Source organism: Passer domesticus, chromosome 9 (assembly GCF_036417665.1).
Source record: "Passer domesticus isolate bPasDom1 chromosome 9, bPasDom1.hap1, whole genome shotgun sequence".
NCBI lineage: Eukaryota > Metazoa > Chordata > Aves > Passeriformes > Passeridae > Passer > Passer domesticus.
In genome coordinates, this window is record NC_087482.1 from 16324216 (window position 1) to 16341048 (window position 16833).

The 16833-nt window shown below is 46.4% G+C and overlaps 1 protein-coding gene across 1 annotated transcript; it reads right to left on the reverse strand.

Annotated features, from left to right (window-relative positions):
• Nucleotides 1-4665: 4665 nt before the first annotated feature.
• On the reverse strand, nt 4666-15979 carry LOC135307696 (complex I assembly factor ACAD9, mitochondrial-like). Its single transcript, XM_064432111.1, has 16 exons — nt 15878-15979; nt 15603-15709; nt 14787-14887; nt 14048-14126; nt 12967-13141; nt 12295-12368; nt 10998-11073; nt 10246-10313; nt 9793-9915; nt 9039-9167; nt 8206-8285; nt 7590-7716; nt 6809-6886; nt 6194-6322; nt 5380-5452; nt 4666-4929 (listed from the first exon to the last, which is right to left on the reverse strand). Exons 1-16 carry the CDS (start codon nt 15897-15899, stop codon nt 4829-4831), a joined length of 1542 nt encoding a protein of 513 aa, XP_064288181.1. The 5' UTR covers nt 15900-15979; the 3' UTR covers nt 4666-4828.
• Nucleotides 15980-16833: the final 854 nt, after the last annotated feature.

Sequence of the window (16833 nt, forward strand, 5' to 3'; positions counted from 1 at the left end):
AAGCAGTGGCTCCATGGCAGCCTCTGCTGCAGGAAGGGAGGCGATGCCAGGCACAGGCCCCGGAGGTAATTGCTGTGCCTCTGGGCCTGAGCCCTGCTGAGGCTTCAGCTGCCCTCTCTGCTGTCTGGCAGTGCGGGCACACAGCATTACCTGACCCCCTTGCAGTGCTCGGTTCCCTATACAAGGGGATCCCAGCACAGCATGGAACAGTTCCCATCTGTGCTCCTTTCTAGACTGGGAACGTGACTTCCGTCATTTGTTAAAGCACAGTTTAAGGATCTTGGAGCTTGGTGGTGGTAGGTTATCAGCAACCCTTTGCTAACAGAGCAATCACTATCCAAGTGTAATCATTGTCCAGAGTAATATTCCTTTGTGATTTCCCTTAAGATCCTCCAAAGTTTGATGGATTCTGGAAATCCTGGCCTCCAAATTTCTACTCTTGTACCCAACAGTGATCCCACAGGTTTGCTGTCAGTGGGAGGAAGGAGCATTTAGCTGTCCATCTTCCTCCCGTGGGCAATGCCAGTGTGTCCTTCCATGTGCTCTGTGCAGCCAGGGAGAAGAGCAGAGAGGGAAGGGGCCAGGCCCAGGGCTGTGCCCCGGGGCTGAGCCTTTGGCAGCTCCTTTGCCAGCCCCAGGGAGCCTGAGCTGCTCCTGCTGCCACTGCCAAGCCCTGGCCCTGCCCGGGGCTGGCTTTACAGCTGCTGGCAGCTCCAGGGAATCCTTTCTGCCCTGACTGCCCTGCAAGGGGCTCCTTCCATCCCAGTGTGGGGCCACTGCAGGCACGAGGTCCCCCTGCCCCTGCCCCTGCTCCTGAGTGGGAGGCAGAGCTGAGGGAGTGCCTTGGAGGGCACCAAGAACCCAGGTGCCCTCATTGCCACTTGGGCCTGAAGGAGAACCTTCAGCAGGGTCAAAGGAACTGTTCTGTCCTGCCTTTCTTTGCAGATGACCCTGATGATGATCCTGATGATGAAGATGAGCCTGTTGACAAAGATGATCCTGTGCACGAAGACTATCCTGTGAATGGAGACGATCTGGATTCCCAACGCATACCCATTACTGAGCCTCTGGGAGATGCTGAGGGTAGGTCAAGGCCTTTCTCCTGGGAGAGCTGCCAGCTCAGAGCCCAAAGCTGGGCCAGGGGGGCATCGCTGCAGGTGCCAGCACAGAACCATGCACGTGTGTGCCCTCACCCTGCGCGATCCCCTCACCCCTCCTGCGGCTCAGTGGTGCCCGTGCAGATCAGCAGAGATGGCAGAAGCTTTTGTGGCTGTTGAGTTACAGGTGTGTCTGCAGCAAAGACTTTTCAGGCTCCTTTCCTGGTTGCTGCACACAAGCCCCACTCCCATGGCAGGGGTGAGTAGTGTGTGCCTGCTGACCCCACAGGCTGAGCCCTCGTTTTGTGGGATCCTTTCCTGGGAAACGGAAATATTTCTCTTAAGGTCCTCCAAGAAGGAAGAAGAAACCTATAGGAGCTAGTACATCCCTGGAGGAATCCAAACATCTGGAAAAACTCCTGAGTGGTGTGGACAGCCAGCGTGGTGGGTGCATTTCCCTCAGCCTTCCCCTGGGACTCAGCAGCCGGGGGCATTGGCTGCACATCTGGACACGCCATGGCAGGCACAGTGGGAAGGGATCCATGCACCACAGGCCATGCACACCCTAAGATCCCCTGCAATTTCCCAGTCTCTGAGCACATCTGGAGGGGCCGCTCTGTGCAGGAGGGAGGGCCCTGGAGCAGCTCCAAAACGCTGGCCATTTTCCTTCTCCTTATCCATGTCTTCAACAAGTGTTGCCTGGAGCAGAATGGCACAGCACAGAGGAATTACGGTGTGCAGGCTCAGGGGTTTGGGTACTGAGCAGGCCTGTGCCCAAGGGCAGCAAAGTGCCTGCAGGCCCCAGCTCTGGGGGAAACAGAGAACGTCCTGCCCGTATCCACCGTGCTGCCAGCTCAGCAGTGCAGCTCAGCACGGGCTCACACTCCCCATTGCTCCCACAGATGCAGCCAGCACCTCAACACATTCTGACATCATCTGGAAAAGCATGAGAAGAGTTTTCTGCTGGGGAACACCTTGTTTGATTAAGTTGATGGCCATTGTGGCTGGTGCGGCACTGTGCCTGATGATGTGCTGTGCAGCAATCTGGTATTGCTGGAAGAGAAAATCGTGAGTGTTTTGCGATTCTCTGCCTCAAACAGCTTCCTTTAAATGCTGCTCATAGTCAGGGAACATTCCCAGAGAGTCTCCAGTCGAGCTGTGGCCAGTCCATGATTCTACAAATAGCTCTGCGGAGCTTCCATTGGCCTCTCAATTGCTGGGCATTGTCCTGGGGGCCCGCTGGGGCAGCAGCCAGTGCTGGCTCCCACTGAGGCTGCCTGGCCAAGAGCAGCCCCAGGGGCACGGGGCAGAGGCAGAGGGAGGTGGGGAGGAGAAAGAGTAGGGCCGAGGTTGCCCTTGAAAGGCAGAGGCGCTCTGGGGCCCGCTCCTCGTCAGGGACCGTGCCCAGAGCCGTGCCCTGCTGGCCGGGGCCTTGAGGGGCAGCTGTCCAGCTGGGCCCAGCTGTGCCAGCAGCTCCAGCCGTGCTGGGGAGCCTTGCCAGCTCTGGGCCCTGCTGTGCAGGAGGGTCCCTGTGTGCCACTGGCAGCTGGGGCCTCAGCCTGCTCCTCTCTCCACAGGTGCTCCTGTGCATCTTCAGAAAATGATCCTAAAAATAGAGACAACGACAACTTGACAATTTATCCCAGCTCTTCACTTCTGCCCCTATCTGCCCTGCCGTGGCTGCACCACCATAATGAAGGCATCCCCAAATCCACCCCTCCTCAACGAGACCCTCTGCCCCGGAGTCCCCTGGTCCTGTTCCCCGGCCAGGACTGAAGGTGGGCAGCCCTTGTCTGGCAGGGCAGGGCTTGGCCCACATTTTATGTTTAAATAAAGAAATAGAGTTTTCACAGCTATGTCCATGTGGTAGCAGCAGCAAAGCCCCCCTGGCACCAGCACTGACTGAGCTCCATGCCCAGGAGCAGCCGTGGATGGCCACGGTGTGGGCAGGCAGGAGCCAGGCAGGGGCTGCTGTGCCCAGCGCAGGGCCCCAAGGGGATGGGGGAGCCCATGCTGAGCGTCCCTGGGCTGAGGGCAAATTTCCTTCCGGGGGATCATCTGGGCCTGGACCTGAAGAGGCACAAAGGGATATTTTGGGGTCCCTGCAGAGGCGTGCAGGGATCCCTCATGAGGCACAAAGGAGTATTGATGACCTCTCCTAAGGTGTGCAGGGATCCCTCATGCGTTGGGCAGCAGGGTTAAATTTGAGGGGGTTTTTACTCTTCTCAGCACAGCACAGGGACACTTGGCCGAGGTTTTGCCAAGCTGGGAGAAAGCCTCTTGCAAAGGCTAGGGCCCAGCCTGTGGGCACAGCGGGCAGGCGCAGCCCATCCCCTGGGCCAGGCCGGGCTGCTCAGGCCGGGCCGGGCCGGGCCAGGCTCGGGCCCCGGCAGGGAAGGGCCGCGGCCCTGGGCTCTGCTGAGGCTGCTGAGCTCCGGCCTGCCCTGTGCTGCAGCCCAACACATTGACAGCCATGGCCGTGCCCTGGGCCACCGCAGGCACCCGGGGCTACAGCTGAGGCCGCGCCTTCTCCCACTGAAGGGAGGCTGGCTCTGTTCCCTCGCAGGGCACAGCTTAGCTCCCAGCACCTTTGGGAACCTGCCTGCCGGGCAAGTGCTGGGGGGCAGAGAGTTCCAACCCTTCTCACTGGGAAGTGTGTCTGATTTTTTTCCCTCTAAATTTGTGTCCTGGCAGAGGTTTAAGTTTGCTTGCTCTCAGTAGGGCGCTTTTCTTCTTGGCAGTCAGTGGGGCTTCAATGCAGCCAGGGTTGAAGGAGGATCTCTGGCCGCTTGGGCTGTGGTTGTGGGACTGGCTTCATCCTTCCTTTGGCTGTGATTTGCACCGGTGCTTGTGCAGGCATTTTACAGTAACTGGCTTCAGTTCTTTCCTCTTGCCCCCAAAAACTGAGAATAAACCTGTTTAGCACCAATGTTTGGGCTCCCAAACAGAACTGTTCTCATTCTACGAGTGTCACAGACACATTTTATGAAAAATCCTTTTCCCAGGGTCTTTTCTCCTGTGAAGCTGGGAAGCTTCAGCTTCTCCATGTTTTGTTGCTTTGGAATGTGATTTGGAGAATTGTTACCCAGCATGTGAAATTGTTTTTACTTGATGAGCAATGACAGCCACCTGTGTTAAAGCTGTGAACAGTCACAAGATTTGTTATTCATTCCTTTGCTTTCCCTTCCAGCTTTTTGATGAATTCTTTCTCTCTATTTAGTATAGTTGTAGTGTAGTACTTTAATATAATATCCTCATATATCAGCCTTCTGAAACATGGAGTCAAGATTCTCATCTCTTCCCTCATCCTGGAATCCTCAAACACAGGTATACCCAAGTCTTTCAGGCTTGCTCAGTGAATGAGCAGCTGATTGAAGTACAAAAATACTGAGAAACCCCACAGTCCCTTCCTAGGAAGAAACATCTCCCCATCTAAACCTCACCTGTCTTTATCCAGTTACAGGGGAAACAGACATATATATATATATATATATATATATATATATATATATATGTATATATGTATGTCTGTAATAAAATAACTTCAGCTTTAAATGAAATCTCTGTATTTATCCTTTTCCTATCAAATTTTGGTTAGAAAGAAGTTTTATTTTACACAGTTACATTTAGTCAGGACATTAAATAACAGATGCTTTTAAGATGCCAAATACTGGAACTGCAGCAAATTCCTCCCTGACTGACATTCATGAGTGCCTGCTCTCAGGGAGGAATCAGAAGGTCCTGTCCAGAGGGTGAGAGCAGATGTATGCCCTCTTCTCCAGGATCTGCTTTGCAGCTTTTTTAATGGAATCATCCAGGTTTTCATCAGCATCTGTGGAGAAAGAGAGAAAAGTCAACTAAGGGACCACAAAGAGCTGTTGTAAATTTCTTTCAAGAAGTGTTTTTGAACACAAATGCAAGAGTGTGAGGGCCAGGAAGAAATTGAACATTTTCTTCTGAAAAAGATTGGTTATTACAGACTGAGCTTCAGAGAGCCAATGCCCAACTGGTCAGTACTTCCCAAAGAGTCCAAATCCCTCATTTCTATCAGCTACTTGTCAGAAGTATATACATGAAATGTAGATATTATATTCCTCAATAAGGAACGCTGGCAGTTGGCTTTAGCTATGAAGTGAAGAGACTCTTTTCAACAGGTTCCAGCTCTGCTGCTTGTTTCAATTAAAAGCGGAGCCAAACTCTTCTGTTGGTCACATCAAACTCACCTTTTTTTGATTACAGTCTGAAAGACAGAAGAGCATAAGAACTATTTTATAGTACTTACATTTTTCTAATTGAGCCATGGCATAATTATTCTTGAAATAGGCTTCTGTGCAGAAGATATTTGTAAGAAGCACCTGGAAAAGGAGTAAAACTGAGTTTAAAAATAGTGAATGAATTTCATAACAAAAACCATGTAGTAAGAATACAGTAATTGAAACATCTCAAAGCTCTTTGATGATGGTGCCCTGAACCCCAGTCATGTGCAGTGCAGCCTCAGCTGTCCCTTTGAGGCCAGAGAACTGCCAAGGCTCAGGGCTGGGATGAGCCTTCACCCAAAAGCTACTCCAAGACTGATTGGGAATCAGTCCAGAGCAGGGCTCACACAAAGAGCAAGGTCTCAAGGCCAAAGCCAAACCTTCATCATGTTGGATTTGTTTTCACACTGATCTGGAGCAAATTTTTCTTGACCTGCAACACCACTGTTACCATGAAACTTTACATGAGCTACTAAATAAGCACTGTCCTTTCCTGTCCTGAGCTGTGCTGCCCAAATACTGTTGTGCTTATGTGTTTTTATTAATGATTATATGGAAAGAGCTTGGGAAGAACTGCATGGTGTTAACAGATTTGAGAGAATGTGCAGAGTTGTGGTGAGGTTCTAAATGTCTGTGTATGTGTTAAAGAAGTATTTTAAACATGTTGAAAGTGTGCAGCTCAACAAGCAGAGCCCCTGAGAGGCTCCTGCACTCTGGCAGGTTTAGCCACGTTCTGCTGCACTTTTATGGGAGAGTTTGCTGTAATTCCCCAGAGATGCAGCCTGCCTGCTGCCAGGAGCACAGCCTGAGTGGGAATGGTTGGTGCTGAGGGACACTCACCTCGTGGTCATGGTTCCTGAGCCCGATGCTGATGGAGCGGCTGGCCCGGGAGATGGCTGCAGTCATTGCATACAAATTAATCACCACATCTGCCACTCTCTTCAGCACCAGCTGCTCATCCACTATTGTCTGGGAGAGAGAAAATCATTATCTGCTTGTGGTTTGCCAATTTAAAACTTTAACCAAATATCACTGTCCATACTTCATGTTTAGGTCCAGCTTTATTTCGCATAAACCGGTTCTAGCCTAGGTCAGAAATTATCATTGTTAGTTTTGGGTTTACTAAGCTGCACCTTTTAAATTCTACTTGTAAAATTGTAATATTGATGTGTGCCTTAAACCACTTTGTTAAATGCCTGTAGCAGCAGGATTTGTGCTTACACAAGAAGAAAACAACCAATTCACTGAGGGTGCTGGTACTTTGGTTTTGGTTCTAACAATGTAACTTGCCCATTACACTGAGTACCTAATGTCAGTGTGTTTTCTCACACCCAGTGAGAAGGTGTCATGTGAAGGAAGTGCTGGTCCTGCCACACTCAGTCCCCTGCAGGTTCCAGTGGGGCCCTGAGCATAAACTATTCAGTAACAAAGACAACAGACAAAATAAATAGTTACCTTGCCAAACCTACTTAGCAGGCCCCTGACTGTAGTTCCAAAATAATAAACGTTTTCTTCAAGTTTCTTGGCATTCTCCTATAAAACAAAACACAAAATAGAACAATTTGAGTAGTCTTATAACAGAAAAGCAACATACCCCCACCCCCTTTAAAGAGGATACTGGATTTTCTCTTTTTTAACATTCATCCACCTTGCTGCTAAAAGCCAGACAGGCACATTTCTTTCTCTCAAAGATCCATTACAATTTTCTGGAGTTTACTCTCAGTAACTTTTAGTATAGGCTTATGATAACAAAAGTAACTAACAGAACGCCCCATGAAAAATATACCTTATCTTTTTCCTATTAACAGAACATTCATTTTTGGTCATAAAAACCTTCTCCTAAGTGATTAAGCAAGTATGTGTATGTGTAATTCACAGTCATTCTGACCTGAAACTCTGTTCCAATTAAACAGGAAAAACTCCTGTTTTGTAACTAACCTTATAACAAAGGGCAGCTATTAAAAACGCTTTCATATGGTGAAGGCTCAATTTATACAAATTATCCAAATGGATCTAAAACTGGATTTGGTATAAACACAGGCTTAGAGCAGCCTTCATCCTCCCTTGATACCTGGACAATAACTGTAACTTCTTACCCTGTCATGGTGCCAACATCTGCTTACCCTGGAAAATCTCACTGCCCCTAGGTATACATTTTGGTTTGCAAAAACAGGAGATGAAATTGTGGCAAGCAGCAAAGGGAACAAACACAAGAGCTCAGCAGAGAGGCCCTTACCTGGAGGCTGGGATGCACCACCCCACTGTCACCTACAAGCCCCAGATCCACCTTCCTGCCCAGGGTGTCCTGTAACCTGGTCAGGAACTCCCCCAGCGCCACTCCCACGTTTCCTTTCTTGATTGCTCTGAAATGTTGGGGAAAGAATGGCTGTTAAAAAAAATTCCAGGAGGTTCAGACACAACCAGTTGGAATTCCAAATACTTTAGCACCAAGTCCTGATCCACTGCTGTGAAGTCTGGAGAACAACTGTGGAGCCTTAAGAGTCATCAGCTGCTCTCCAAGACACCCACAAGGAATTCCAGAGACCAGTACTCAATATGCACAATGCAGCTGTTGTGTCAATACAACTTCATTCAGATACAAAATATTAATTACTGGTCTTGAAAGAAATAATTACAGCTTGTGTAAAAGTCCAAGATAAAATGCATTAAATGCTACAATTCCTAAATCTATGAACCATCCCATTAAAAACACAGAGTCCCTGTAACAGTGAACTTTTACAGACAATAAATAGAAATACTGCAGGTATTCCCTGCAGTTTGTCCTCTTATCTATAAAGTTATCTGATTCTGTTTAGTTTATTTAAAACTATTAAGAATAAATAAGAACATACTTAATTTTGTCAGTTAAGATCTTCCCTGCATGCTGCATCCCTGTCAGTGCAATGTACATTCTCAGGATTTCATTGGTGCCCTGGAAAAAGCAGAAGAGAAAGTGAGAAGGTGGGTAACCAGAGTTTACAATAGTGTTTTCCAAGCAGGTCTGTTGTGCCCCTGTGCTCTTCCCACTGCTCCAGTACCACATGATGACTCTCCCCACACATAAACTGCTGCCTTTTGCTTTATCTCAGTTTTAATTCTGATTTCATGGGGCATTGCAGAAGTTGAGCCCCTCATCATTAAACACACAAATATACCCCAATGTAAAAGAAAACAGACAAAACGCATTTTGATTAAAAATGCTCTGCACTGTTCCAGTGAAGGAACATTTGAACAGTTGTAGAACTGCTCAAAATGAGCTGAGTTAAAATCAAGTCTGACAGTGAGTCTGATATGCACACGATGGGTCACTGACAATCCAGCTTGGAATGAGAACAAGCTTCAGAACCAACTTTTCTTTTAATTTAAATGCCCATCAATAAGTTAATTAAACATCTAAGTTGATCTTTTATGAGTTTCTCTGCTTCACTTGTGAGAAGCACACAAGAGGAAAGGTTACTGCTGTAACTCACACTGTGGTCAGTCTGTAAAAGCCATCATAGCTTATTTTATTATAGGGAACTACTATTGATATTCCAAAGAAAACAAGGTTAGTCCTGCAGTTTTACTGTTAGAGACTTTGCAGCTGAAGGAACAAGATCCTGGTCAATCAAACCTTCAGGTTTCTACTCCCCTTTATAGGAGGTGTGAACTGCAGTTTGCAGAAAAAGGGCATCCTGGTACTTGCCTCAAAGATGAGCAGGATCCTGGTGTCTCTGAGGTAGCGTTCATAGGGATAATCCTTCATGTAGCCAAGGCCTCCAAGGATCTGCAGAGCCTCACTCACACATGCCCAGGCACCTTCAGAGCTGAACACCTGCCATGGAACAGGGTTTGATCAGCAGAGAGTAGATAATAAATCAGCAATAAACACAGGATGCCCTGCTCTGGGGTTGTATCCACAGGACACTGCTGCAGCGTTTTCTGTGTGTTACACCGGTCCTGGAGCAGTATCCCTGTGGCTCAGGGGTTTGTCAAATTTAGTGATGCAATGCACAGGGCACTCTCCACATTCCAGGGACAGGGGCAGCCCCACACAGGGAGAGCAGCTGCAGCTGCTTGGCTGGAGCCCAGAGCAGGAGTTTTCTGCAGTGACCATGAGGGACACCCTGACAGCCACAGCCTGGATATTCCACAGGGTTTGTTGTGCCATCAGCTCCCTGGGAAAGCTGGCACAGCAGCAGCTTGGCCAGGATGGCAGCTGGAGTGTGACTGAGTGTCCCAGTGCTCATGTGAGGCCTCCTCAGACGCCAGCTCAGCGGCTGTGACATTCTCAACCTGTTCCCTGCTGGTTTTATTTTGCACGAGTCTGAGCTTGTGGGGTACAGACAGAACAGTATCTGTCATTCCACCTGGCTGCAGTGCTTCTCTCCTCTAAATGCAGCCATGAGTTCTCAGCCCTCTGCAGGCTGAACACTGAGCCTTTTCCCAGCCCTGGTTACCTTGACCATGGCAGCCTCGACGGAGCAGTCAGGGAAGCCTGGCCTGTCCATCATCCCTGCAGTCAGGTAAGCCATGCTCTCCATCACGTAGGCTTTCACAGCCATCAAACAAAACTTCTCCTGCCACACAGCAACAGGAGGAATTGTACAGAAATTCAGATGCAAAAGTCCACAATCAACCCTCAAACTTAAAAAGACCTGCAGTTCTTATATGTTTTACATCATCAAATTAATCAATCAATAAAAAGTACCACTTTGAAACAACAATAAATAAAAAATACTTTTATACATTTATCATTCTGGACATTTAAAAGATCAGTGTACAGAAGTCAGCATCAGGTTCACACAAATTTCTAGCAAATCCTTTAAACCAGTACAGCCAAAATACACCCAATGCAATCTATGTCCTGGCACTTCGCACAGAGATTTAGGTGTTTCATGTTTTGTTATCTGAATTAATCCAAACTGGCTGAGTTTCTTATTGAATTGTTTCCTGGTGCAAGCATACTCTGATGTCAGTTCTTCAAAGAAAGAAAAACAAATCATTCTCAGAAGAGCTGTGACAGACCATTCCAGCAGCTGGTGTCCTTCCCTGGGCGGTGACAGTCTGTGCCCAGGAGACCCCTGGCTGTTCCAGAAGCAGCACTTTGTGAAAATCACCCTCACACTGATGTTGTTGACCAAGTGTGGGACCAGCCTGTCAAAGGCTTTTGAACCAGAGGTATGAACCTGTACTCTTAAGAGAAGTGATCAGGTTTGGTGCTAATTGGTTAGAGAGACTTCTGTTACTGTTTTGGCTAATAATTGGCAGAAACCAGTTTTAGCCCTAATTACTGTGTGCAGCTTTGAGCCAGTTATTCAGGTGGGAGGTTCCAGGGGAGATTACACCTTCTAAAATCAATAGTACAGAGGTTTTTTTGTTGGGAATAACATTTTACCTCAGGGAAGTCCAACAGAGGCAATAACCTCCCACTCTATGAACTGAATCTACACTGTACAAAAGGAAAAAGACCTTTATTTCAAAACCTCTGCAAGCAGGCTTTTAATTTAATTTTTCAAAACCATATTTTAGTGTTTTAAAGATATCAAAGCCTGTTATGACAAGGTTAAGACTCCTGCTCCCACTCTGAATGTCCTGCATGATCTGCCTCAGGCAGAGCAGTTTCTGCTGGCACCCAGCCATGCAGAGCTCCCAATTCACCCACCTATCAACTTCTTAATCATTCCAGCAGATGCACTGCCCATGCTAAATCTTCCACTGTTGAGGATATTCATGGCAACCTGTGAAGAAACAGATGGGGTTTAGGCCACATTCTCCTTAGGTCACTGCTTCCTGCTTCTGTGTTCCCTGGATTTCACTCCTCACTGGGACACACTGCCAGTCCTGGAGAGTGCCCTCACATCAGCCACCACAGCTCTCAGCATCCCAAGGAAAATGCTTCAAAACTGGGCTTTTCCTGCCACCCATTACATCCAATTTTGTATCTGAAGTAGATGATCCGGTGACTTGGAAATAATCTCTAATTAGATGAAGGTAAAATGTAGATAAAAATGCATTTATCTGCAGCTGGTAAACAACATTCCAGCTGGACAGCACGGCTCCAGTTTATCAGATGAAGAAAACCACAGTATTTCTCCTTGCAGCTGACCTGTGATGGCTGCTCTCTGCCTCAGGTGGCTTTCAGCAACACATCACAGAAGGGATAAGAAAGGAGGTATAGAAATGAAATACAGACCAATAATGTAAAAAAAATAGATTTTAGAGTCTGGTGTCTGTAGTGTTGTTTCTCAACATGGGTGACTCATGTCAAAGCCTGTTAGGAAAGAAGTCACTGTCCTACATTTTAACTTGTCAGGAAGGCACCATAACAATCTTCTTTTAATCTCTACTACATTAAGGAAAATAATTTCTTTTAGCACTTAGGCCTGGACTTGCCTGCTACAGCAGGAATAAGAAATGGAGAAGGAGTAAGAGAAGGTTAGCAACTCCCCAGGTCACACTCTCAGAGAAAGGTTACACAGCAAGGCCACCTGTGGTTTTCTCTCCTGGGGTCCTGCCAGCATTTCCCTGTGCAACAGGGCAGCCCTGGAGAAGCACCTGACAGCCAGGGCACCTTGGAGCTGGGCATGCCTCCAGCACTCCCTGTGACATCCACACAGCCTGTGCCAGGGTGTCTCCCTTCCCACATTCTGCTCTGGAACCAGCAGAGGACATGTCCTCCATTCAGGGCAGAAGGGCAGCTGAAGTCACTCCCTCTTCTGAGGGGACACCACAACAAACAACCAAAAGCCCAACAAGAAGAGAAGAAACACAGAAATCTGAGATGATGGCACACTGTGCACTGTCCAGTGACACCAATTTACAGATCAATGGGGGAATCTCTCCTCCTGTACCCTAGAGTGTGGCAGTGCTCACACCACCCACAAGGAAACTTCAGCACGGGGGGAAACAGCCTCCTTCAGACTTCTATAAATCACCAGTAGTTATTCTCCACTGCTTACCTTAAATCCCCCTCCAACTTCTCCAATTACATTCTCTATAGGCACTTTGGTGTTTTCAAAATGTACTTCACAGGCTGAAACACAGAATTAACACTTGATCAAATATGACACAGAAATACTTAAAAGACATTCAGGAACTTAAGTCACTATTTGTAGCAGGAAATGAAGTCTTCCTAATGCATTGTTTATGACAGAATTATACATGCTTCGCCAAAGAAGTGAGAATTTGGGAAAAGGCTGTAGTTGACATCAGTTATTGATGTAAAATATTTAAAATATTATGAATATACACTGTGTAAACAGAGAACTACAGTTTGGTCTTTATTTCTAGTTCTAAGGAACTGACTGAACAGTCACCAAGATGGTGAAAAGATGCAATCATTACAAAGCTTAGAAGAGCTGAAGAACGTGGACTTCTAGATTAAACCTATTGGCCACTGAGTCTCCTGAATGATTTCTTTCACTGCACAGTGAATGAACTCCACAAATTGGATTTCTTATTTCAGACCCTGCGTCAGGAAGGGCTCCTGGGAAAAGCCAGCTAAAGAAACATGAAACTTATACTGTAACATGGAATACGTATTGATTTGCCCCTGAATTCAGATGATCCAACCAAAATAAAACCTTAAACTATGAAAACAAGTTCTGCTAACAGTTTTAGGTGGCTCTTACTGTTGGAGCCTCGAATGCCCAGTTTATCCTCGGGTTTCCCATGGGTGACGCCCCCGAAGTCCCGCTCCACGATGAAAGCAGTGATTTTATCCTTCACCTGCTCGTCCTTGTCCACAATCTCTGTCCTGGCAAACACTGTGAAAATACTGGCCAGGCCACCATTGGAGATCCAGACCTGTTTTGAGAGAGGGAAGATGTGTAAGAAAGGTAAATGTGCTGATTTTGTGGGCACAGCCCTCCAGGGTTTTGTAACAGGCTGGGAAAAGAACAGAGTGCTGAAAAATTGCTGTTCCTTCCCTTCAGTTCTAATGAGGGTCTGCTCCCAGGGTGAGCACATTTCTGAGGAGAGCTGACCACATGTGCTCAGTTTAGAGCAACTTTAAAACCAGAATGTAGTATCAATATGCATTAAATTAAAATCCACAGTGCATTTCCACAAAAGCTGGTCCATCCTGCTGCTGCTGGCACCTGAGAGATACAGGGGCAATGCAGACTGGACAAACCCTGTGGCCAAAAATTAACTCTGATGAGAAATTCTCTGATCAGCCTCTCCCCCAGGGTGGGTCTCTTCACACCACAAATGGATCAACAACTACAGACCAAGTCTGCAACGCATCCAATACTGCTGAAACCAGGACATCTCTGATTTCTTCAAGACTGGCTTTTGTCACGGTTTCTCTTAACAGAAAGGTTCCAGGCAGACCTATTTCTAATTAAATATCAAGTTGTATTTTAAAATCTAGCCTGCAGAATGAAGAGATGTCAAATACAGGTTCAGGTTTCCTTTTACCTAAGCTGTCATGGAAGGGGCTGATTTACTAAGAAACCAACCCGCCCTGAAGCTGAACACACAAATGGCCAACAGAGAAAGAACCAAGGGTAGTTTTCCATTTTCCTTACCAGGAGTTTAATGCAGTAATTCTCTAACAATAATTTTCTAGTCCCTTTGTGCCTAATCTTTTTGACAGGGTCATTCTCCTCTAGCTTGGAAACCTCCCAGTTCCAGACTGATGCAAAAGACAAGAACACTTCCTACATTTGTAAGAAACCCCTTTCCTGTTCCCAGTCTGTGAGTAGGTACCTTGGAGCCATTTAACAGGAAGTGTTTCCCATCTTCACTCAGGGTTGCCCTTGTCTGGATGGATGCAGCATCACTCCCACTAGAAAACAAACAAGTTACTAATGTTTAAAGAAGTAAACACGCTTTAAAAAAACAAAACTGCATATTCCCCCTCTTCCTATTCTGTAAAAAGGAGGGGGTCTCAAATAGCAGTATATAAATTTTAGCTTTTAACTAACAAGGAAGCTCACTAGATTGAACAGTTCTAAAAGTTACCTGAGGGGACATTTCTTCTCATTACCATGTTATCAGGATTATAACCTGACCAGACTGTGTAGAATGCCACAAAAGCAACATTTTGGAGCTACACTTTGAGCTATGTGAACACACAATGAGCCTCTCACTTAAGTGACAACAAAAATTCTTCCTTTTAGTTTTGGTAGCTCCTTCAAAACAGGCTTTTATATTTTGAATAAGAACTGAAAGCATCCCAGAACAGTCACAGCACATTATTTCTGACGTAGCACAAAGCATCCTTTCAAGTAAATGAATTCCTGGGATGAGAACAAGAATCAAGGATTTCATGGACACTGCCAAAAGCAGCATGCTGGGGAAAGAGTAATTGGAGTGTTCCTTGAAATACCAAAACTAAGCCACAGATGTATATACTGAAGCCATGGGCCCCAGATAAAGAAGCCTGAAGGTATGAAGCAATGCAGCTAAGGCAGTGAGCCCCTGTGGGGCTGTGGGGCAGCAGCACCTGCCGGGCTCGGTGAGGCAGAAGGCAGCAATGTGCTCCCCCGAGGCCAGGCGGGGCAGGTACTTGGCCTTCTGCTCCTCGGTGCCAGCAATGAGGATCCCCTGCAGAAACAAGCACAGGAAACTTTGCAGCATCACCCTGTGGGAAAAGAGAGGGAGCTGACAAGCTCCAGCATGTTTAGAAAGCTTCATCTGCAAGTTTTATGGCATAGCAAGAGACAGTTTAATCAACAAGACTGTATTATTTGTCAGTCATTAAAATATTTTTTCATTAGCATTCTCTGCTCAATTCCACAAGGAATCTTCTCTTGCTATAACAAACTGAGTGTGGTTTCAAGCTTCTTTCTGCCATCCACCCAGCACTAAAAAGGTAAATACCTATGGCTATATTCAAGTTCAAAACTGACACACTTTCTCTCAGATGAGTTATCTCCTCTAGGCCCCCCAACATGCAGCCCCAGCCAGCCAAAGTTCCTCTTTTCTGAATTCTTTCCTTCCTCATCACCTGAGCACCCCTGATACTGTTTCAATTCTATTTATTCTAGGTACTTTAAACAAGTTTAGCCAATTAAAAAAAAAAAAACAACTTGGACTCATTCACCTAAGAACAATTATCCTAATAGTAACTTCCTTGTGTACTTCCTATGCAGCCTTTCTGTCTCACACTGAACCAGTGGCAGAGGCTGCTGCAGACACCAACAACCTGATTTATGCTTTGCCAGTAATTCTGATTTGCTCCCCCTAAGCCCCACATTTTTCACTTCACCTTTTCCATGCAATCTGTGCAGAAGCCCTGGCCCCAGAGCAGCAGCATTACCTTCAGCCCAATGGCCTGGTGAGCTGCCAGGGTCACTGCAATGGAGCCATCCAGGGAGCTGATTTCTCCCAGACGTGCATACATGGTGTTTGACAGGCCCAGCCCACCTGGAACAGGCACCAGGTTTTATTTCAGTACATTTTTTGTGCCACTTCCCCGCTCCCCCAAAAATCCATTTCAAGTACAGAAATACAGGAATGTAGCAGCTTTAACTGGAGAGGTACAAAAGTGGCACAAAATGCACCCCTAGATGTTCTTCTGTGGCATTTACTCACCATATTCCTCTGGAATCTGCATGCCAAAGAGACCCAGGTCCTTCAGTCCTTGTAAGGTTTCGGGTGGGATTTTTGCATCTTGATCGATTTTCTTCGAGTCCACTACAAATACAGAATTTTTTCTCATTTAACACTGTGTTTCTCAGTGCCCAGAGCAGCTGGGAGGCTACAGGATTCCCCCACCAGGGCCACAGTCACTCATGACCCTTCTCATTCCCAGCTTCACAAGAATTTCTTCTTTCTAGCTTCAGCCTGACCATCCTGTTTGTCCTCATGACATATTCAGGAAAAAGACTTGCAAATGGGAAAAATACAGCATTTATTTCATTTTCTCAAACATTTCTACTGGTTCTGCATGCCAGCAGATTCCAAGACTGGAATAAGCAAAGTATTTTCAGGATTTTCTATCTGAACTAAGTCTAGGTTGTGAATACAAGAAAAAAAAAAGTACATAAATGAGGAAATTAGAAAATCTTGTTCTTAGGAGATTTTAAGATTCTTGGGGGATTAAGAGAGCTGTTCTGTACCATGGCAGTGAAAACAAACAGGAATCATACTTTCTCCAGACTCCATAATTTGACCCTTTTATTCCTTCCCTAAACATCAGGCTGTTTACTCCATGAACCATGTTCCCCCCCACAGAGCAAAGAGTTAAAAAATGTAATTTGAATAAATCCTTTATTTACTGTCAGTGAGCAACACTACAATTTTACAGTTAAAATCACCTGGATCTTGCCAATTGTGATGTGTGACAATCACTGGCTTCTCCAAACTCCTACAGAGTTTGGAAAACCTCTGTCAATGGGAAGGCTGAGACAGTGCTGTTTAACTGCCCCAGAAATTGCTGTCTGTGCAAACCACTATTCTGCAATTGCTCTGGAATTGGCTTATCCAAGGCAGCATGAATGGAAGGACACCCTGCAATGCTCTCTGGAATGCAGACGGGTAATAAGGCC

Excerpts from the sequence above, each read along its gene's own strand:
- LOC135307696 (XM_064432111.1), bottom strand. The coding sequence starts at position 15,899 with ATGCAGATTCCAGAGGAATATG. Across the intron at positions 9,916-10,245 it reads TCAGCCAGTTTGGATTAATT|CAGGAGAAGTTTTGTTTGAT; the intron begins CAGATAACAAAA and ends GTTGCTGTGTGG. Across the intron at positions 7,717-8,205 it reads ATCTTAACTGACAAAATTAA|AGCAATCAAGAAAGGAAACG; the intron begins GTATGTTCTTAT and ends CCAACATTTCAG.